At 44.0% G+C, this 22,324-nt stretch overlaps 3 protein-coding genes across 5 annotated transcripts in view; 2 read left to right on the top strand and 1 right to left on the bottom strand.

The window, feature by feature from the left end:
- Positions 1-10,605, top strand: part of STK25 (serine/threonine kinase 25) — a 29,642-nt gene extending 19,037 nt beyond the window's left edge. Inside the window, exons 9-11 of the mRNA XM_075861379.1 lie at positions 437-508; positions 6,803-6,933; positions 10,388-10,605. Of these exons, the coding sequence (XP_075717494.1) occupies positions 437-508; positions 6,803-6,933; positions 10,388-10,406 (222 nt within the window). The 3' untranslated portion in view covers positions 10,407-10,605. The remainder of the gene's footprint in view (positions 1-436; positions 509-6,802; positions 6,934-10,387) is intronic.
- Positions 714-3,854, top strand: LOC142759320 (uncharacterized). The gene is made up of 3 exons (XM_075861380.1): positions 714-2,500; positions 2,712-2,865; positions 2,974-3,854. The coding sequence occupies exons 1-3, from the start codon at positions 2,329-2,331 to the stop codon at positions 3,305-3,307; spliced, it is 660 nt and encodes a 219-aa protein (XP_075717495.1). The 5' UTR covers positions 714-2,328; the 3' UTR covers positions 3,308-3,854.
- Positions 10,606-15,739: 5,134 nt separating the features above from the next.
- The window catches only part of FARP2 (FERM, ARH/RhoGEF and pleckstrin domain protein 2), a 117,573-nt gene continuing 110,988 nt past the window's right edge, over positions 15,740-22,324 (bottom strand). For 2 of the 3 annotated variants that reach the window (XM_075861373.1, XM_075861374.1), the window contains 4 exons: positions 21,608-21,717; positions 19,530-19,637; positions 17,340-17,491; positions 15,740-16,162 (listed from right to left, as the gene is read on the bottom strand). In XM_075861373.1, coding sequence (XP_075717488.1) covers positions 16,066-16,162; positions 17,340-17,491; positions 19,530-19,637; positions 21,608-21,717 — 467 coding nt within the window. In that variant the 3' untranslated portion in view covers positions 15,740-16,065. Of the gene's footprint in view, positions 16,163-17,339; positions 17,492-19,529; positions 19,638-21,607; positions 21,718-22,324 lie in introns of those variants that run through there. The other variant, XM_075861375.1, reaches the window with a different exon arrangement.

Here is a 22,324-nt window from a genome sequence, read left to right as displayed (position 1 = left end):
GAATGGAGAGAAGTGTATGATGCTGATTGGTCAGGGTCATACACTTCTCTCCACGACGCCCACTTGGTCATATAGTAAAACACGCCCAGTTGTCCATTGAGAAACTCATTAGCATAAAGCTAATATAGGTCATAACTCCGTCAAAAATGATCGTTTTCTATATAAAAAACACAGCCGTAATCTACATTACAGCGCCGATCACGTCATGTACAAGATAGGCCACTTATAATGTGGTGACAGAGACTCTAAGTCTCTTTTGGACTTGCCATACAATGCAAATGCACCACTCAGTATTCATGTTTATGTAGGAAAGGGATGCATGAGTGATTACTTTTCCTCTATACATTTCTGTCAAAACATATTCGCAATTATTGTTTGAGATTGGTTTTAAGTTTTTGACAAGATAAGACTTCTGACATTGTGCTTGTCTCATCAGCCAGCAGAAGCTATAAAACGCTTGCCAAGATCCCACTGTTTATCGGCTCTTGTAGCTCCAGTCTTCCAGGAGGTAAGATAATCTACTCTATAGAATGACTTTCATATGAATAGCCAGTAATCGTGCCATCTACTGTTTGTGACTTTGTTATTGATTTCTCATAAAATAAGCCTATAATGCCAAACCAAGTGGTGATGCTATTTCAGCGCCAGTGTGACCGTAACCTTAGGGAGTCATCGCCCTTTCGCATATTCGGGCTTTTTATGTGTGGAAGCATACACTATATGGTGAAAATCATGTGGACACTTGACCTGAAGGTGTATGATGGCATTGAGGCCAGGGCTCTGTGCGGGCCAGGCCAGTTTCTTCACACCCAACCATGTCTTTATAGACCTTGCTTTGTGCACTGGGGCGCGGTCCTGCTGGAACAGAAAAGAAGCTTCCCCACAAAGTTGGCAGCTACAATTGTCCACAATGTCTTGAAATGCTGCAGCATTAAGATTTCCCTTCACTGGAACTAAGGGGCCTAGACCAAGCCCTGAAAAACAACCCCATATTATTATCCCTCCTCCACTAAACTTTAAAGTTGGCCCAATGCAGTTAGGCTGGCAACGTTCTCCTGGCATTCTCCAAACCCAGACTCGTCCATCAGACTGCCAGATAGAGAAGCGTGATTTATCACTCCACAACACGTTTCCACTGCTCCAGAGTCCAGTGGCCGCGTGCTTTACACCCCTCCATCTAACGCTTGGCATTGTACTTGGTGATGTAAGGCTGGCATACAGCTGCTCGGCCATGGAAACACATGCCATGAAGCTCCCAGGGCACGGTTTTTGTGTGGATGTTCATGTCAGAGGAGGTTTGAAACGCTGCAGTAACTGAGTCCGCAGAGCAATGGCGACTTTAATACACTTTAGCACTCAGCGATCCCATCCTGTAACTTTACATGGTCTGCCACTTCGTTGCTGGAGTTCCTAATCACTTCAATTTTGCAATAATATCACTGACCGTTGATCTTGGAATGTCTGGGAGGGAAGAAATTTTACGAACGGACTTGCAACGGTGGCATCCTATTACAGTGCCACGCCCTAAATCAGCGCGCACTTTAAAACAATCCATTCATGCATAAATGTGTATAAAGGCGACTGCTTGGGTAGGTGCTTGATTTATACATATGTGGCAAACTGGAAATAAGGGGCGCAGCCGAAACCCTTAAAAACAGCCCCAGACCATTAACCCTCCTCCACAAAGTTTTACAGTAGGCGCCATGCATTCCTGCAAAGCAGTCCACTTTAATTTCCAGCTCTCACACAGGTGTAGTACAGCAATGTGAATGAAGCTATATGAGTGGTCCATGTGAGAGCCATATGGTTTGGCCAAAGGCTGGATATGGTGCCTTTTGAATTGAATTCCCTGCTTTCCTCTAAAGGCATCTGATGCTGTTTATGGCACAAAGAATACGCCTCACACAAACTGATCATTCAGCTATGTGAATGAAGCTTTTGGAAATGATCACACACGGTAAGGCCTCATTCACACGAGCGTGATTTACGTGCGTGCGACGCGCGTGCTTTTCACACGTGTCGTACGCACCTATGTAAGTATGTGGCAGTGCAGACAGTGCGTGAATTTTGCATGAGTGCGTTGCGTAAAACTCACGACATGTCCTATATTCGTGCGTTGTTCGCGCATTATGCACCCATTGAAGTCAATGGGTGCGTGAAAATCACGCATGCCACACGGAAGCATCTGCGTTGGATGCGTGTTATGTCAATGTAAATGACTTGATAAAACTGGTCCAAACAAGCACAAACCAGGAAGTGCTTGAGATTCCTTAACGTGTTTGCCACAGTGAAAACTTCACACCGAGAACTGCAGTCATACTGCGTGGGATGGACGTAGAAAAGCTGATCTGCCTTGTGCAGGAGAGGCACGAGATCTGGGACACCCGCGCGGAGTCGTATCATGACCACTCGGCGAAGGAAGTCGCATGGGACCACATAGGCCAGGCGCTCTTCTCCAGCGAATGGGATAAAAGCAGCACCCGAGACCGGCAGAGAATTGGTGAGTACATGTCTTTAAACGATGCAATGTCCCCCATTTAAGTAGTGTCCATGTGTTTTACTTTTGCAAAATGCCCAACTTTAGTTTTGTGTCGCTGCAGCATCACCGTGTGGAATGTACTTTTCTGTGTAAGGGCCGTCATGTCTTTGACGGTCGAGTTGTTTGTGTTAATGCACAATGAGTGACCATGTTTTTGTTGTTCATCCCACAGTCCAGGATCTTAAAACCCGGTGGAGGAGCTGCAGGGACCAGTTTCGTCGCGAGTTTGGCGACAGAGGCCGAAGTGGTGATGGGGCAACAAAGAAACGGAGGTACATATATACCAACCAGCTGATGTTCCTCAAGGATATCATGGAGATGAGATCGTAAGTAAATGTCCTATTGCCTGTGAAAATGTTGCTTTGCACATGTCATGTCCGCCATAAAGCATTTTTGTACATTGTTGACTAGTGGTTTCTGATTTTATATTCCAGAACAACAGACAATCTTAACGACTCTGAGGAGGAGAGTGACCATGCAGAGTCGCAGCCGGATCGTCCTAGCAGTCGACTTCTGCCCCTAACCCCGGAGCCTACACCCCAGGACCCTGCCCCAGTAGAGTCGGCCCCACCAGAACTCCCTCCGGATGAAAATCCACCCCATCGAGCAGACGCCGACACTGTCATCTGCCAGCCGCCGGGGCGCAAGTTGATGGAAGGGTACTCGAATACCTGCGTCGTGCGGCCGACGAAGACGGGTACGACGACTTTGCTCGCAGCCTCGTGCCACTGCTGCGGAAGGTGCCAGACAATAGGCTGCCACGCCTAGAGTCTGCTATAATTTCACTTATTAACTGCGCCGCACCCCCCAACAATCCTCGCCAGTGTTTCTCTGCAATTTAGCATTGGCGAGGATTACCGGAGGCTTCTACAGCCTCTAATTACCCAGGCCCATCCCAACTAGCCACCCCCAGCGCACGAAAACACCAATATAGAGCAGTTCCTGCCCGGTTTTACCCTGGTCCTCTGCCTGCCCGTGAGCGTCATTTTGCTCCATACAGCAGAGGCCCAGAAATCTATACTCCGCCTTTCCCTGGACCCAGCTACCAGGCACAGCATCAGCACCACTATGCTGTAGACTAACATCCTCAGCAGCTCCATGGACAGCATAGTGGTGCTGAAATGGGCGCGTATAGTTCCCCGGCCCATCAATACCACAACCTGTAAAAGTGGCTGTGGGATGAACTGACGAAGGTTTGTGTTTGTAGGCCTGCATTGTTTGGTCATATGTGTTTTGCACCATGTTGGTGCCACCTTTACTTCTTTCTGGTTTGTTATTTTGCACAAGGTTTTTGGTGTGCATTGAACATAAAAACTCAGGTGTTTAAAGTTGCAATTGCGTGTGGACATTTATTTTTATTTCTTAACCCTCCTCTTCAAAATGATTACCTAACTGTATATTACTGTACAGTCGCACACTGTTTACCTGGCCCCAAAAGAATGGCACGCGTTCATTGACGTATTTGTTCATCTATTGGGGTTTGCCATTGTTCTAAACAGATGTCAATGTTGGCGTGCTGTGATTTCACAATAGCCACAGAAAGGACAGTCGGGATTGGATGATAACTTAATTTTGATGAACAGAATTGATTCTCATGCAATCACTTTCATGACTGTCAAATGGCAAGTACAAACCACAACAGATGTAAGCTCGCAACCCACGTCAAGGGTCCTCATGTATTGCGAGTCCCTAACACTACAAGCCCCTAACATAAAACAACAAACACTGGCCACTTCGGACCTGTGGACACAATAAACTAAGAACTATGCCACCCTTTAAATGCCATTGCGCCCCCATGGTGCGGCTCCTGATGGGCTCTCAAAATATGCTGCAAAACTTTCTCGCACTCGGAGTCCAGATGTGAGAGATCTCCCTAGTGGAATTCCCGGCAGTCTTGCTGGTGGGTGCATTTGTTAGTATATATTCGGCATCAAAAGTAGCATCATGAATGCGGCAGAAGTTATGCAGAACTACACACGCTTGGAATGACACGTGTCACATTCTGCAGTGACCTTTGCATTGTAGACAGAAACACCCGCCACCTGTTAGACATAATGCCAAAGGCGCATTCCACACATCTTCGAGCTCGGCGTAGGCGGTAATTGAACATGCGTCAATGCTCATCCAAGCCCCTTCTTGCAAATGGCCGCATTACTTGCCTTGTCGGGGCAAAACCCTCATCTGCAACTATGACATATGGGATTGGTGGCCGCTGGAGCCAGGGAGGATGGTAGGTTCTGGCACCGCAAGTTGATTATTCATAAGACGTTTACCCATTCTGGACGAACGGAATATGCGGGCATCAGCAGAGCTTCCATACCAGCCTATGTCTACAATCGTAAAACAATAATTACTGTCCGCCAAGGCCAACAACACGATAGAAAAATACTGCTTGTAGATATAGTATCGGGAGCCACTGCATGGGGGCTTCTTCACACGAATGCGCTTCCCGTCTAGGGCACCAATACAATTTGGAAATTGTGTTGCACTAAGAAATGCGTCAGAAATTCTAAGCCACTGTTCTGTCGTGGGCTGAGGCACGACCGTGGTCTTTAATCTCTGCCACAGCACAACATAGGTGGATGTCACAATGAAGGAAATGGTGGTCACTCCCAAAAGAAATTCAAAATGTAAAGAATGGTAACTGTTGCCTGTGGCCAGAAATCTAAATGCAAGAAAAAACAAACAATAAAGAACACATGTTATGGCGGACTTGTAAAGCATACAGCGTCCTCTAAGAACTAATTGCAGCAGCAGACATACCTCCAGGTCACAAGCAGTCGTTCCTCAGGGGAAATGCAGCGCCGCGTGTTTGGTATTCTGGTAGGTGATTCCAGTGCGAATCTGCGCAAGCAGCATATCAAAGGTGGACACAGACATGCGGCAAAACGCACAAAATTTCTCAGGGTGACGCTGTAAGTCCTCATATAGGGTATGAAAGTGCCCTTTGGAGGTATGTTGGGCCACAAGTGGATGAACCCAAATCCTACTTCTTCTACGCGGCTGGTGCTGCAGCATGGTTCGCCAAATCTTCGCGAAATCATCCACGCGAGCAGCACATGGGCCAGCGACTGAGAAGGCATAAATGTAGATTGTAAGCCAAGGCACGTGTCAACAGTTTAAACAAACACTGGTTTTGGCAGAGGATGAAATAAGGCTGACAACCTGTTCACCCAGCAAGCAGGGGTTTGGCCAGCCTGCCTTTTTGTAGGCTGGCCTCTCATTAACTCCTCCCTCCGTTTTTTTACGCGCGTTTTAAACGCAGTTCGCGCACGTTAAAAACGCAGTGTATACACGACAAACGCATTTGCAACGCGCGCAATACGCTGCGTTTTTTGCGCACGCAAAACGCACACGCTCGTGTAAACCAGGCCTAAGTTTGTTGCAGAAATGTCCAACTGAAAACTCAATTGCTTACATCTGAATCAGGTTGTTTCTGCAGAATGTGCGTGGATTTCTAATCGGTATGAAACAAATCTGCTGTGTGAATATACTCTAAAGCTAGATTTATACCAAGCCATTTTTTTTTTTTTGCCACAAGCTCATTGAAAAGATCCGATTGCATCTGTATTCACTCTGCGTAGGTGGGATCCATCCAGTATCTGACCACAATGATTAACCTGTTCACCGTTTTCACACTATGAGGATAAACCGTAGCAAAATATCTCTAATTGATTAAATCATTGCATGATCTGGACAGCCACAGTATTGTGGTCAAAATACAAATGTGTGACCCCAGCCTGTGAGGCATACCAGCTGAAATCATTGGGGGAGATTAATTAAGAGGGTCATGTAATGGATTTTTTTTACATGATGGTGAAAATGTAAAAAAATAGCGCACACGGTATGATACATTTGGCACACCTTGTTTGTTTTGATTTTCCTTATCCCCCTCCTGGCTGGCATACTCTGCATATATATTTTGTGGCAAAAAAATCGGTGCACACCATTAATTCTACGACTTCTTCTTTTTTTTTTTTTTTTTTTTTTTTTTTTTTTTTTTTAGCCACACTACTTTTCAGAACCCTCGAGGGAGGTGTAAAAAGTGTCTAAAGCGCATAAGTTTGGTGTACACGATTTACTCCACTTTATTGGCGACGTTTCTGCCAGAATTCTGGCGCATTTTTCTTAATAAATCTCCTTCATTGTATTTTCTACACTGTTGCAGTAGTTGTTTTGGACCTGGATATCATTTTTAGCTTATATGCCAATTATTCTCTCCTCCGTTCTATATAAATGTTCTTTCTATCTTATCACACACAGCTGAGGGAGCAGCGCTGTGCTGGAGCATTTGGATCTGTACAGGAACTAGAAAACGCTTTTAGCTTAGCGGAGGAGTCCAGCCCTGGAATCACAGACCAGCTCATTTCTCACTTGGTTCAGCGTGTGCAAAGGTAAAAGAAAAGCGCGATCTCGTCGGTAGGGAGATGTATTAATACTAGAGTTAGACAGGATAAAAGTAGACGAGACAGGCAGAAACTGTGCCAAATTTATCACAATGGCGAAAATGCGTATTTCATTTATTGCAATGGATAAAATATGTGGTGACAATTCTGTCTTTCTAGAGGTTTTTATGCTGTAAGTGAATAGGATTTGTTTAAACCCCATTCACTTACGTTGTACTGTACTTTTGTTGTGGAATTTCAGTAACGGAATCCCCACCGAAATTCCGCAACTAATATGTGACACTGGTCTAAGGCGTTTGACAGAGATTTACAAATGCCTGTTGACTGCAGTTGTATATAGCTTTTATTGCGCAGGTTAGGATGAATTCACACTTGGTATACTTGTTGTGCAAGCCTTATAGGTCTGCTCTCCTGAATCCAATTCTGGTTTTGTCTATTAAAAAATAAAATAAAAAAAATACACGCAAAATCTGCAGCAAATCTTCTGTGTAAACAAGGCCTTAAAGGGGTTCTTATGAAGACCACTCCTTCTTGAAATGCAGCCAGGCCAGCAAACGGCTGATCACTGTGTGCGTCTTTTAAATCTATTGGTGATCAGATGTTCTCGCCAGAGGTAGTTGGGCCAGCACTACATTTTCCTTTTAGTGTGACCAGAGCCTTAAAGCGTAACTAAACGTTCAATCAACTTTTTTATTTTCTAGCAGCATGTGTAATATAAATATATTTTGTAATATACTTTATTAATGAATTTGGGGTCCTTTTTGTGTTATGTGTTTTTAAATGGCCACTCTGACACTTTTTTTTTTACCACATTTTATTTCTTTTTCTCCTGTTGCTAGCAGAAATCCGTACACTGTTTGAATGTATCAGTGTACGGCTTCTGCTGCCTGAGTACGGGTGGGTGGGTGGTGGCCCCATCCTGACGTCAGATGTGCACACCCCCATCGTGACGTCAGGAAGGTCTCTGCCTCTATACACTACACCGTTCTCTAGCAGCAGAGCATATGGAAGGGACTGTGTGCACTGGTCTCTGTGCCTGGATGATTCTCCCCCCTTCTCTCCGGCAAAGACTGTCAGGACGCTGTAATCTGAGCTGCTAATTGGCATCAGATAAGACTAGGACTGCTCCGTCCGTCCCCCCAATCACCCTGCCGTCCTGTCTTATCTTCCCTTCACTTGCCAGGGAAAGTGAAAAATAAAAACTCTGATTACTTTCTTCTGGAATGTGTAGAGATCTTTTCATCTCTATATATAATGTGTTGTGCTGTGCAAAGCTCAGTGCATGCTCACAGTATTGTAGTTATCACCTCAGAGTTCACTGCCCATGAAAGATAGACCAATCGTAACCTCAAACACAGTAAGACACGCCCCTAGAAACCGGCCAGAATCAGGAAGTGTGAGAAAATAGATGTCGACTGTTTTACAAGAAAAAGAGCTGCAAAAAAGGTACTTTGAAGTGAAAAAAAATTGCTAGGAGTAATGTATTCACATAGAGGGACATAATAGCAGTTTAAATATTTGTTTTTGCGAAAGTTTAGCTACGCTTTAAATGTACCAAAATGACAGATAAAACTAGGAAAAAAAACAATGGGTCTCATTTATCTAGACTAACAGAAAACACTAGTTATTGACAGTGCATGTTGCATTTTTGTACTGCAGTTTAAGAAATGAAAGCTGTGCTCTGGTTGGTATTAGCAACAAGGCCAGTTTTACTGATCGTTTTGATAAGTCTTCCAGTTTGCTATTTATAACTTGAATCGCCATTCCTACAAAATAGTAATTGGGAAAAAAGAATGTAATTGAGGTGAGAAAAAAAAAATATTAAGACGTCCAGGATTAGAAAAACCATGGCTGCTTTTTTTTTTTTCATAAATTATTTCCAGAGACCCTGCCACTCTTGTCTATGGGCCGTGTTTTGGTATTGCATTTCAGCCGATTCCTCTTGAATGGGAATGAGCTGCAATACCAGTCACAGCCCATGGATAAGGTGGGAGCTGTTTGAGGAGGGATAAAAGCAGACCCTTTTTCTAATCCTGGACACCCCACTTTAACTTCATGGACAATATGTGTATACATTGGGTAAAATTTGGATCTGTGTTCTGAAAGTATCCATGCAACGATGATCATACTTTTCCCATGATGCTGTACTCCCAATTCTGCTTTTTGCTTAAAGGGTTTTTCTAAGCTTACAAAAAACAGAAGTCTAAATGGTCACCAGGTGATGCTACCCTAGCTCAAAAGTAGTTTTCTCATTTTCAGTAGGTTACCCAGCTTTGTACATAACAGCGATTTTTTTTTACGTTTTTCTAAGGCTTGCAGTGGGTGTGATTGACATGTAAAGGACTACAGTTCCCAGGATTCCTCTCACAGCTATACTTACAGCTGCCTGCATGCTCCTCTATTACACGGTGTAAGGCCTCATGCACACGGACGTATTTTTTTCCTCCCGTAAATACGGGTCCTTGGTCACACGTATTGCCCCAGTATTTACGAGCTTGTTTTCGCTACAAAATTGCACTACACTAATCGGCAGCCCCTGCTCTCTATCAGTGCAGGATAGAGAGAAGCGACAGCCCTTTCCGCAGTAAAAGTAAAAGAAATTCATACTTACCCGGCCGTTGTCTTGGTGACTCGTCCCTCTTTCGACATCCAGCCCGACCTCCCTGGATGACGCGGCAGTCCATGTGTCCGCTGCAGCCTGTGATTGGCTGCAGCAGTCACATGGGCTAAAACGTCATTCCAGGAGGCCGGACTGGAGGAAGAAGCAGGGAGTTCTGGGTCAGTATGAACATCTATATTGTGATCGGTAGTCACTGTCCAGGGTGCTGAGAGTTACTGCCGATCGTTTAACTCTTTCAGCACCCTTGACAGTGACTATCGCTTAGCAACACTCCCGTAATTACGGGTGCACACACGTAGTCACCCGTAATTACGGGAGCCCCATAGACTTCTATGGGCCTGCCCGTGCCGTTGTTATGGCCTGAAATAGGACGTGTTCTATATTTTTCAACGGCACGGGAACCTTCCCGTAAGCATACGGGGAGGAACCCGTGGCCAATAGAAGTCCATGGGCCCGTAAAAACGTGCCGTCATTACGGGCGTTTTTACGTTCGTGTGCATGGGGCCTAAGGTAGTGCGGTAATTACTCACTGTCTGCTACCGAGACACTTCTCTGCAGGGTCTGATGCCCATCGTGTGAAATCCCTCCAGAGATGGGGGGAGATAAAAGGCGTGTGATTTGGGAGTCCTGTACTACAGGGAAGGAGGAGAGGGGAGATAACCACATGTTCAACGTACAAGATGTGATGCAAGCAGAACATAAACACCAGCAGCATAGTCATGTGAGACTTGGAGGCATTTCAGCTACAGACAGTACATTAGTAAGTGATAAGTCAACCTAGACTGCATAATGTGAACTGTGCCTTCCTGTTTGTCCTTCTAGGTTCTCCTCTGCATCCTGAGGCCACAACATTGGTGCTCCACAATTTCACTCTTCATGTCCCAGCTTGGACCACGACTACACTGTGAACAAGGACATGACCAACATGGCATTACTTCAAGTGTATTATTCTTTATTTTTATTGTAACATACAAAAATGTTTACCAATATTCTTCATCAACACGTAATGTAAAAAATAAACTGACATTTCATACATAAAACATGATCTGGTATATCCATTGTGAAAATTGTACTTCAGGCGAGACACATACCTGTGTAGTGTAAGGAAAATGAGGTGAGGCATTATTAGCACAATACAGATAACTCTGCACACTACCGTATTTTCATCTATCTGTAAATACTGCCCGTAAAAAAAGGAGGGAGGCTGCAAATGTCACCAACATGTTGCCTAGCAATGCTTCCGTAAATACGGACTGTTTACTGATGGCTACGGTGTGCATCCGTAATTACGGCACGGACTCTCCCATAGAAGCATAAGGGCGCTTCTGTAAATGCAGACCAGGATAGGACAGGTTCTATAATTTTTTTCAGCACAGTCACCCATCCGTAAAAATACGGAAAGGTGTCCGTGGCCAATAGAAATGAATGGGTCCGTAATTACAGATGAAAAATACGGTTGTGCACGTGGGGCCTTAACAGTTCAGTTCACGCGTTGCGTAAATACTACGGGTTTTCTGCAACAGAAGGCGTTGCGGAAAAATCCGCAGCATAATAAAGTAGCAGCAAAGTGGATGAGAGAGAAAAAAAATCTCATCCACGCGCTGCGTAAATACTGAGTGGAAAAACGCTCAAATTGACCTGTGGTGTGGAATTTTAAGCCGGAGCACGTCAATTGTATTTGAGTAAAGCCTGCTTATTTGTTGCAGGTTCTCCCCATTTAATTCAGTGGGAAGGGAAAAGCCGCAAGAAATAGCAGTTGCGCTTTTTGTGGCAGAATCACTGCAAAAAAACGCAACTCGGAAAAAAATAAAAATAAATCTTCCTTACCTAAAGGTCTTTTTCTTCCTCCAGGCATGACTTGTCATTCCAGGTAATCGCTGCAGCCACTCAGAGGCTGTAGCAGTCTCCTGGGATGAAACGTTATCCCAGGAGGCCGGCATGCTAGCAGGCCGGCTAAGTGCTGTAGTTTCCTGCAGCGGACATTCCGGCAAAAAACCACCATGGTTTGAAACGTTTTTTTTCGCCCGGAAATTCCCTGCGGCGCAGAGGGCGGATCCGCCTCGTGCTTTTACGCAGTGTATCCGCCCTGTGTGAACTCGGCCTTTGTTAGTAGTTACCGGAATTTAAAAAAAAAAAAAGAAGTTGCACTAAGTTGGCCTGTAATTGGCTGCAGCGGTCACATGGAATGAAACTTGATCCCAATAGGCTGGATTGGAGGGAGTTTGGTTAAGTGGGTTTTTTTTTCTGAGTTGCGATTTTTTTTTTATTTTTTTTTTTGCAGTGGAATTGCTGCAATTCCGCCGCAAAAGTTGCAACACTTGGCTATCTGTTGCGGGTTTTGCACCCCCATGGAGGATTTTCCCCTAGCGTGGGCATGAGATTTTCAAAATCTCATCCACTTTGCTGCTACTGTAAAATGCTGTGGAATTTTTGCACAGAATTCCGTAGCTTTTACGCTACGTGGGAATCCAGCCTTAGGGTATATTCACACAGCTTATTTTCGGCCGTTTTTCGGGCTGTAAATGGGCGAAAAATCGGAAGAACGCCTCCAAAGATCTGCCCATTGATTTCAATGGGAAAAACGGCGTTCTGTTCCGACGGGGCGTTTTTTTGAAAAACAGCTGCGTAAAAAAACGCCTGCGATAAAGTGCATGTCACTTCTTGAGCCGCTTTTCATTGACTATAGAAAAACTCCAAAAACAGCCGTAAAAACGAGTTTGCTTAAAAAAGCGGCTGAAAATCAGGAGCTGTTTTTCCTTTAAAAACAGCTCTATTTTCAGACTTTTTTAATTTTGTGTGTGCACATACCCTAAGGTTCCATGTGCACGACCGTGCCCGTAATTACGTGCACGGCCGGCCGTTTTTACCGACCGTGCTCCCCATTATAAAGTACAGGGGCACTGTCCGTAAAATAAAAAAATTGGACATGTCCTATTTTTTGCGGCATGTTTCTACAGCACGGACGCCCTCCCGTACCCATACGGGAAGGTGTCCGTCGGCCATAGAAATTAATGGGCCCGTAAATATAGGGTGATTTTACGGTCGTGTGCATTGGGCCTTAGACTGCAATCTTCATTCCTTTATTCATTTTCAGACTGATATTTAGTTTGCAACCTGCTCTAGACTTTTCTGCTGTGGGCCTGTCCTCCCAGTAAGACATGCCGGATGTGTGGTCTGTGTGTCCAGAATGCTGCTGCCTTCACTAGCTAACATGTACCAGCACAGCTTTCTCTCTACACATATAGTCACACACTTGGATTGGGTTTCCCCCTCTGCTCGCTTCCCTATCTACACTCTGATACAGTTCATCATGTGTGATCTGCCCTGCCTGAACACTTGGATGTTTCTGATCTGCATGCACAACCTCCTCTTCACCCTCTTGCGATCTCGAACACTGAGAGAAGTGAGGTGGGTGAGCAGATTAACGCAAGTCTGTCAGTCCACTTCTAACTGGCTGGCTGATGTAGTCAGTGGCATAGCCAGTTATTTACAGCAGCAAAATGGTAGGAAATTTATAATAAAGACTATTTAGAAAGTTACCAAACTTTGCATTTAGGAAGCAAATGAACATTAAAAAAAAATTCAGTGGAAAGGTGTCCATAGCCTTTAATTTTGCTGCATAATGTATTGCAAATTGCATAAATCACAGTAGTGAAAGTGTCAGAAATAGTAGGATTTCGGTGCAGTAGCAGTGCAAATTCTCAGGAAATTCTAAGCAATTCCAGATTGAGTGCATTCTGGGTTTTGTTTTTAAATGCTGCTTGCTTTAAACATACAAATTTCCCTCTTCTCAGGTAAGAAACACATTTTCCATTTATTAGGCTGGGTTCACACGACCATGTTACGTCCGTAATGTACGGAACGTATTTCGGCCGGAAGACCCGGACCGAACACACTGCAGGGAGCCGGGCTCCTAGCATCATAGTGATGTACGATGCTAGGAGTCCCTGCCTCTGCGTGGAACTACAGTCCCGTACTGAAAACATGATTACAGTACGGGACAGTTGTCCTGCAGCGAGGCAGGGACTCCTAGCATCGTACATAAGTATGATGCTAGGAGCCCGGCTCCCTGCACTGTGTTCGGTCCGGGTCTTTCGGCCGAAATACGTTCCGTACATTACGGACGTAACATGGTCGTGTGAACCCAGCCTTAAAGTGTACCTGTCTTTGGTGAATTTTCAGAATAAGCTGTCAGATGTGTGTACGTTTGGAATAACATTGTTTCTGTCCATTATATGACTTGTATGTGGCATTATTTAGCAGCTTTCCCCTTTGCAGGCTTCATCTTTAATTCTCAGTTGTCCCTGAGCTAGTGGGCGGAGCCTAACTGCTATGATGTCTGCCATGCACCGTACATACAAAAGAGGAGAATCCTACTCTCATATCTCTAAAATAAATATATATTACAGCTGTAAGGAACAGTGGAGAATCCAGAACTTTGGTGAGCTATAACACTTACCAGGAAGCTGCGGGACATCTGTGTGTATCTTTTTTTTTTTACTCTGACTTCTCTGGGCAGTGTGCCTGTGTCTTCTCTCACTGCTCCCTCCTCCCCTCTCTATAGGCTTGTATTGGCAGGCAGTAAAGTGACACACCCCACTTCCTGCTGTCCATCTCTTCTGCTCTGTAATTAGGGATGGATTTTGATTTTGCTTAAAAGGAGGTGGACAGCGTATTACAGGAAGAGAGACACCAAGTGGCAGTAACGTGTCACAGAATTTGCATGTATAAAACAACTCCATTTTAACAGTAAATAAATTACAAAGTTGATCTATATCAGATATACTATAAAATCAGCATATGTTGTTTGAAAAAGTTGGTGTCCATATAACAATTGTTCTTGTGGGGTATTTTCTTGGGTGGTAGTAAAAATAGATGCCATGATCAAAGTTACAATGAGTCTGTGGCAGAAAGTGGGTTTTATGGTGGTTGAAGGGGTGATCCGGTTTTGAGAAATGATAGCTAGATTAACCTTCCAAATTGCTTACTAATGTGCTTTATCTTTAGAAAATCCTGTGTTGCTCTGCTGTAAGTCGGTCATGTGACTGTGCCGCCACGTCCGAGCCTGTTCAGTGACAAATCACATTTTCATCATGTGTAGCTTTATCATGATTCTGGGTCTGGGAAACTAAGTCACTAATCACATGGCATTGCCTGCACTTCCACCCCCTAACAAAACACAATATAACATTAACGTATCTGTTTGAACCACCCACAAAACGTCACACATCATGTGATGTCGTCTCCGCTCTAAGCAGCTCTCCCCTGATCGTAACGTGAACAGAAGCAGTAAGACTGGAGGGAGGAAAGAGCGAGCACGAGGGCTCTTGGGTATTGTAGTTTTGAGGCAAAGCACATTGAAGAGGAACAGCCCCACTAGAAGAAGTGGCGGGTGGAAGCAATGGACAAAGAGGCAGCAGGAAATAGTGATTTAAAAAAAAAAAGTATTATTTAAAAGTCTTTGCGCCACAGTCTGCAAGAAGACTTTGGTAAGAATATTATGAAATAAAGTTCCTATAAGATTCATGCGCGTCCTTATATTATCTCCTCTACACACCTGTATGGAATCTGTGACATACATGTGAACAAAGCCTTAGGCATGCGAGACTGGTTGCTATGGATGCACTGCCTGACAGTTAAAGCCTTTCAGTGAGGACGTCTGGTTGCTTAGAACATGCTGCCCGTCTGTCTCACCTTCTGCAGTATTCAACGTTTTGTACCGGTATTAGAAACATCTATAATAATGTATGTGTTCACGTCTATCTACCACTAGCAAAGCTTATGAGCCATATTGTGAACGCAGCCTGGCATTTCAGTAGGAACTAGTAATACTAGGCACGAGGTAGCTAGTAGGCTGTATGTTCTTAGGGTATGTTCACACGTAGTGTTTTCGGCCCGTAAACGTCCCAAAAAACGGCTGAAAAATCGGAAGCAGGACGCCTGCAAACATCTGCCCAATGATTTCAATGGGAAATACAGCGTTCTGTTCCAACGGCGCGTAAAAAGACACCTGCGAAAAAGAAGTGCAGGTCACTTCATAGGACGTTTTTGGAGCCGTTTTTCATAGACTTTATAGAAAAACAGCTCCAAAAACTGCCGTAAAAAACGCAGCGAAAGATGTGAGTTGCTAAAAAAAACTTCTGAAAATCAGGAGCTGTTTTCCCATGAAAACAGCTCCGTATTTTCAGACGTGTTCGGTTAAGCGTGTGAACATACCCTCACTGTTGCAATCCACAAAATATATAGTTCTGTACAATGATTTGCAATGAAGATTTATTTTTTCCTATGGATTTCTAATTTATTGCTGTGGGAATGTGTTCCCGTTGCTGCAGTGGATGTTATGAAGGACAAGGTGTAAAACATCTGGCCTGAATGTAATAGTCCTGCTCTTTAGTTATTTCAGACGTTGTTTTAATTGGCCCCGTTTCTGACAGACCCCGCACATTACATTCTACGCATCCTCTGTTCTTGTAGATACTTGTCCTCCTTTCAAGCTGTAATTAGTTTGTCAGGGGTCCGTCAACAACGATCCCATCCTCCGCTAAGTGTCCAGTCTTCCCTGGAGAGCTCACGCCACGCCTGATCACTTCCATCCACCTGGTGATACAGAAGATATTTCTAGCTAATTTACAGTCAACATTTTGATCAAGGCAACTAGAAGACCGGTATAAAGACTTCATTGACAAGTAGTAAATGCCATTGTTAGAACTCACCGAAACAATATGCTATTACCTTAAAAAGACGATACGTCCTTAATGGGGTGGTACAGTATTAGAAAAAACATGGCTACATTCATTCAAAAACAGGGCCACACATGTCTACAGGTTGTGTTTGGTATTGCAGCTTAGCACTATTAACTTCAACAGAGCTGCGCTGCAGTACCAGACACAATCCATGGATAAGAGTGGCGCTGTTTCTAGTAGAAAACAGCCTTGTTTTTTAATTCTGTACAACCCCTTTAAGGCTACATGGAGACTTTTTGTAACCCTACTGATTGATTTTAATAATCGATTGACAGCTGAAGTCCATAATTTGTATATAACCCTATGTATTCCTTTAGATTGATTTTAACTATTGAGCTAAAGCTGCAATCGGTAGCCCTACAATAAAGTCTCCATGTAACCTTAGTTGTAATGTTGCAAAAAATTATTTTAGGCTAGGGCTACATGGCGACACTTGTCGCCCGGCCACTGCGTGCTTCACACATAATTAAAGTGAATATGGCCGCGTTGCAACCCGCAGCTTGCCGCGACCCTACAGATGCAAAAACTCTTTCTATTGTGTATAGTTTTGGGCACAAGTATACAAGAAAGACATAACAGAGCCGGAGCAGGTTCAGAAGTGGGCACCCCAAGTAATTAAGAGCATGGGTGGATGCGGTTGCAAGAGAGATGATCAAATTGGGGTGATTTTGTTTGGCAAATTGTTGGCTTGGGGTGATCTAATAACTATTAAAAAAAATATATCAAAGGCCAATACAGAACTCTGTCTAATGATTTTTTATACCTAGACCTGTAAACGTGACAAGGGGGCATCCTCTACGCCTAGAGGAAAGAAGGTTTCACCTTCATAGATGACACCATGGAACTCTCTGCTGGAGGACGTTGTCATGGTGATCTGTTGGGAGAATTGTGTTCATTTTGAAACCTGCTCCGGTTGCTGCCACATTTCATACATAAAAAACGTGTGCCTCAAAAGTTCCAACAAAAGAATACATGTGGGGGGGGGGGGCTGTGTCTGACCAGCTAGTTATACACAAATGATGATGTCATACCTCCTCCATGTATACTCGCTGTCCGCTCTGAAAAAGTATACATGTGATTTGAAATGAAGTTTGAAAACATGGCGACAAGTGACAGGATCAGAGAAGGTCGGGATGCTCACTGTGTATCCCAGCAGTGGCAATGAGGCAAGAGGAGCATCTTCCTGTGAACATATACATCCTGTAGTTAGGAATTCTATTGTCTACCGAAGCACAATGAAGCTGGAATACTGACATGGCTGTAAGATTAGACAGGATAGGACAGCTCATGGCACATAAGATACATATGAACAGTCTGCTGACACATCAATTATCTTCCGGACGCTAAAGGTAGCCATATGTATTATCTACCGACGAATGCTCGTTCAGCTGATTGCTATTCCTCCCAACCCCTCCATACACATGCACACTTGGTCGAGCGTAGATGTGAACTCAATAGGGATAGAAGAACAAGTTGCAGTCAGACTGCTAGTGGCGGCTTTTGTCCCGTAAGAACAAATGATCGAGTATGTTAAAATCCAACTAGCCTGATCGTTCTTTATTCCAGCATCTGCCCACGGCGGGAGAGCCGGAAAATCCCTGTATACATTAGATAGTTGGCCAGTCCAGCCAAAATCTGCAGGTTCAGCACACATTTATCTAATATGTACGGTCACTGTTAAAGTCCTTTACACTTTAAACCCTTAATGACTGCCAATACGCCTTTTCACGGCGCTCTGACATAAGCCCGGCACTGGTGTCCTGTGCCGCCTAAAGCCAGTGTCGGGCGGTCTAAAGACAGCCAGGCACCTGCTCTAATGGGCAGGATCGATTTCAACATCGATCTCACCAATTTAACCCCTTAGATGCGGCGCTCAATAGCGAGCGCCGCATCCAAGTGGTTTTGGAGGGAGCCCCCTCTCTCACCCCCCCCCCCCTGGAACCTTGCAATGGCAATCGCACGGTGCCAATGGCTTCTATGGCAGTTGGGGGCCTAACAAAGGCCCCCAGGTCTGCCTGTAGTGGATGCTGGCTAGGCCATGCCTGAGGCATGACCTAGCAGGTGCCTGTTAGTTTTACACTGACAGAAGTTTTGCAGTGTATTATAAAAGCGATCAGAAGATCGCATAGTGAAGTCCCCTAGTGGGACTAAAAATAAAGTTATCAAAAAGTTTAATAAAGTTAATAATAAATAAATAAAAATCCCAAATGAAAAAAATAAAAAACCCACTTTTTCCCTTAACATTACACATATTTGGTATCGCCGCATCCGTAACCAGCCCACCTATAAAGCTATTACATTATTTAACTCGCACGGTGAACGCCGTAAAAAATAAAAACCAATGCCAGAATTTATGTTTTCTGTTCATCCTGCCTTCAAAAAAATTTGATAAAAAGTGATCAAAAAGTCGGATGAACTCCAAAATGGTACCACTAAAAACTAGAAGTTGTCCCGCAAAAAAAAGCCCTCATACAGCTGCATCGGGGGAAAAATAACTTAAAACATGGCGACACAAAAACAAATAATTTTGAAAAAAAAAAAAGTGTTTTTACTGTGTAAAAGTAGTAAAACATACAAAATCTATATAAATTTGGTATCGCCACAGTCGTGATGACCCACTGAATAAAGTTATTATGTTATTTATACCAAACAGTAAACGGCGTAAATGTAAGACGCAAAAAAGAGTGGCGAAATATGTTTTTTTCCAGAACCGCCCCTAAAAAGTTAATCAATAAATTATATGTACCCGAAAATGGTGCTATTAAAAAATACAACTTGTCCCGCAAAAAACAAGACCTTATACAGCTATGTCGATGCAAAAATAAAAAAGTTATAGCTCTTGGAATGCGACAATGAAAAAACTTAAAAAATAGCTTGGTCATTAAAGTCTAAAATAGGTCTTTGCTCTTTTGAACGTTCACCATGTCTCGGGGAACAATTCCACAACTCCTGCGTCGTCTGCTAATGAGTAGAAGATTCCTGATTACACGGGGATGTACCGCAAGCAAACGATAATTTTTAGGTCATCATAAAAGATCTGATTAACGACAAACGAGCAAATTCTTGCTGATTGTAAAATCGCTGCACATGTATACGCTGGCCAACGATTGTGAACTTTTATTCGATACTACAAAATATTGACTAAAAAGAATATTAAAATAAGGACTCCCTCCCTGAACGCAGAGCTTTCATGCCGTAGTTACTGTGAGCTTTTTCTTTACCTGATGCGTTTTATAAAAGAAAAGGCAGAAATTAGTGAAGATCACCCATAGGCGCTGCCAGCCATTGCTGTTCTTAAACTTTCGAAGCAAGTAACCAGAGAGCTGATTCTAGAGAGGAAAAGCCAAATGGATTGTTAATAACAGACAAATAATACATACCACTGCTGGAGACACATGCGACAAATCCTTACAAAGTCTGTGTGCGTGTACCTATAAAATGGCCGGTCAATCAGATTGTGAGGCTGACAAATGGGACTAGGTTTGTTGCCATTGGCCTGTATTTGTAGTAACCTGTATCTAAAGGTGGTATATGTCGGGAAGCTCCAGTGAAATTTATGGACAGTTATGTCGCTGGAGTTTCTTGCAGACTCTCTGCCCGGGGACTCCGGCAGTGGGGAAGGTCCTGAAGTCACTGTCCACATATGGACAGTGGCATTAGGAGCTTCCATAGCGCTGGAGGTTCTGAGCAGAGTGCGAGCCCCATTGTGAGGGCTGAAACGTTGCAGCATAGGGGAATAAACACCCATTTTTTCACCTTTTATAATCTGGAGTGTGGTCTCAAACTGTTTATTTTGGCTAGTATTGGAATCGGATTCTTTAAGAGGAGTGCATCCACCTTGGATCAGAGCTTGGACTTTGCTGTTGGACTTTGTTATTTTATGTGGTCAATATAAAGACAGTGACTTCAGGAGCTTCCCCTGGGTAGAGCGATTTATGATGTCTCCTCTGCCTGGGGACACCGCTGTGGAAGTTCCTGAGGTCACAGTTTTTATAAGGACAGTGACGTCAGGAATTTCCACAGTGCCGGAGTCCCTGTGCAGAGCACTAGTTGATGCTCTGTCGAGGAAGTCCTGATCTGGGGAGCTCCTGACTTCACTGTTCCTATATGGACAGCGGCTTCAGACATTTTTCCAGGGCCACCAGAGTTCATGGGCGACATATTCCATACAGTGAGATACGTTCCAATATTCTGTTAGATGTATACTTCGGGAGGACCAACGTATACCTCCGACAGAAGGCCAAAACCCGATGTAAGGAGGGCCTCAGCTGAGATATGATCATGAGATTGAAGTTACAGCCACATAGCCTGAAGCTGCACTACTGAAAGATTCTGAAGACAACATATTCCCTTCTGATTCCTGTCAAGTGCAGTGCTATGATGGACACATTATGTGGATCCAAATCACTATTCACATCATTAGCTACATCCGGTCTTGAATAGTGGCAAATTTGCGTATGTATGTGTATGAACATACACATGGGTGGAGATTTGAACCCACACAAGGTCTCTATAACACTGCCCCTGAGAGGAGTAAGAGGACACATGTTGGCATCAGAATCTCTGAATAATATAGGCTTAGGGTTTGTGCACGAGCCCCTGCGCCAAGAACACAATCCACATTATAGTCCATTCCCATACGATTTGCCTTTCAGGAAAAGCTGGGGGATAATTCCAGTGCCAGCTATAATGTGGTCAAAAGTCTTGTGTAATGGTATATCTAGGGTTAACTTGTGGAATGACTCATGGCGTAGAGATGGCGACTTCACTATGCTTTTCTATATTACCTTATATGGTCAAGGTTATTCTGCTGGTGTATATATACTGGTGTTAACTGGTATACGGCCATAGCCCTAGTGTTTTTAAATGTCTGCAATTGGGCTCTCTGAGCCTGAACCCGCCCAACATCACAAATGCAGCTAAGTACCCACGATAAATGTCTTTCAGTGCATGTGGTTATTGCTTTCTGCTACTTTTAGGTTGTGGCAGACGTTGCGTGGCATTAAAACTGCATTGGAAAACTGTATCTGAAAACTGCATGCGTTTTTACCTCCATTTGATGCGTTTTATGTGCAGTTGCATTTATTTTTTTATTATTTTTTCTTTTACAACAAACGCATTAAATCGCTGTAAAATGCATGCGGTTTACGGATGTGTTTTTTTTATGCGCTTTTAACCGCACCTCAACATCTGAATACACCCTTAAATCCTTCACATTGCAATAAGGATTGTCACGGACCGATAGAACACACACATTGTACTACAAGGTTAGGGCTTTACACTGAGCACTGGATATTACCTCCATCATAGTGATGTGATCAGGCAGCGACACACTCTGGTTTCGATACCAGCAAACATGGCTGAGTGTGTTTGGACGATGGTTCTGTCCTGGCACCTGGAGAGCTGGTTCTGGGGAGAGATGGGCACAGCATGAATCAAATGAAACTCTTGTGCCAAATGTTTAATTACAGTTATCAGAAATCCTTAGGCTGGGTTCACACTGAGTTTTTTGCAGGCGAAAAATCTGCCTCAAAATTCAGTTTGGAATCTTGAGGCAGATTTTGCTCTGCCTGCACGCCGACTTTTGCAGCGTTTTTCGCCCGCGGCCATAAAACGCCACGAAATACGCTTTCTCTGCCTCCCATTGATGTCACTGGGAGGTCAGAGGCGTAAACGCCCGAAGATAGGGCATGTTCCTTCTTTTTCCCGCGAGACGGTTTTTCCGCGCGCAGGATAAAAACCGCCTCCGCCTCCCATTTAAATCAATGGGAGGCATTTTCGGCCGTTTTTTGGCGCGGTTTCCGCGTCAAAAAACTCAGTGTGAACTCCTCCTTAATAGAATATTTTGATCTGTAAATGCTGGCGCATTCTAAAGAACCAGAGCCGACTTTGTGGTTTGGTACAATGTGGTATCCTATTCTCTGTGGTTCTACATCGGACTGAAGGCAATCATACCAGACGGTCTTCACTCAGGGCGTGATCATAATGCATTTAGGCTGTATTCACACGTTTCGGT

The sequence above is a fragment of the Rhinoderma darwinii genome, chromosome 4 (assembly GCF_050947455.1).
Source record: "Rhinoderma darwinii isolate aRhiDar2 chromosome 4, aRhiDar2.hap1, whole genome shotgun sequence".
In the NCBI taxonomy this organism is placed as follows: Eukaryota; Metazoa; Chordata; class Amphibia; order Anura; family Rhinodermatidae; genus Rhinoderma; species Rhinoderma darwinii.
This window is presented reverse-complemented; position numbering and strand designations above follow the sequence as displayed.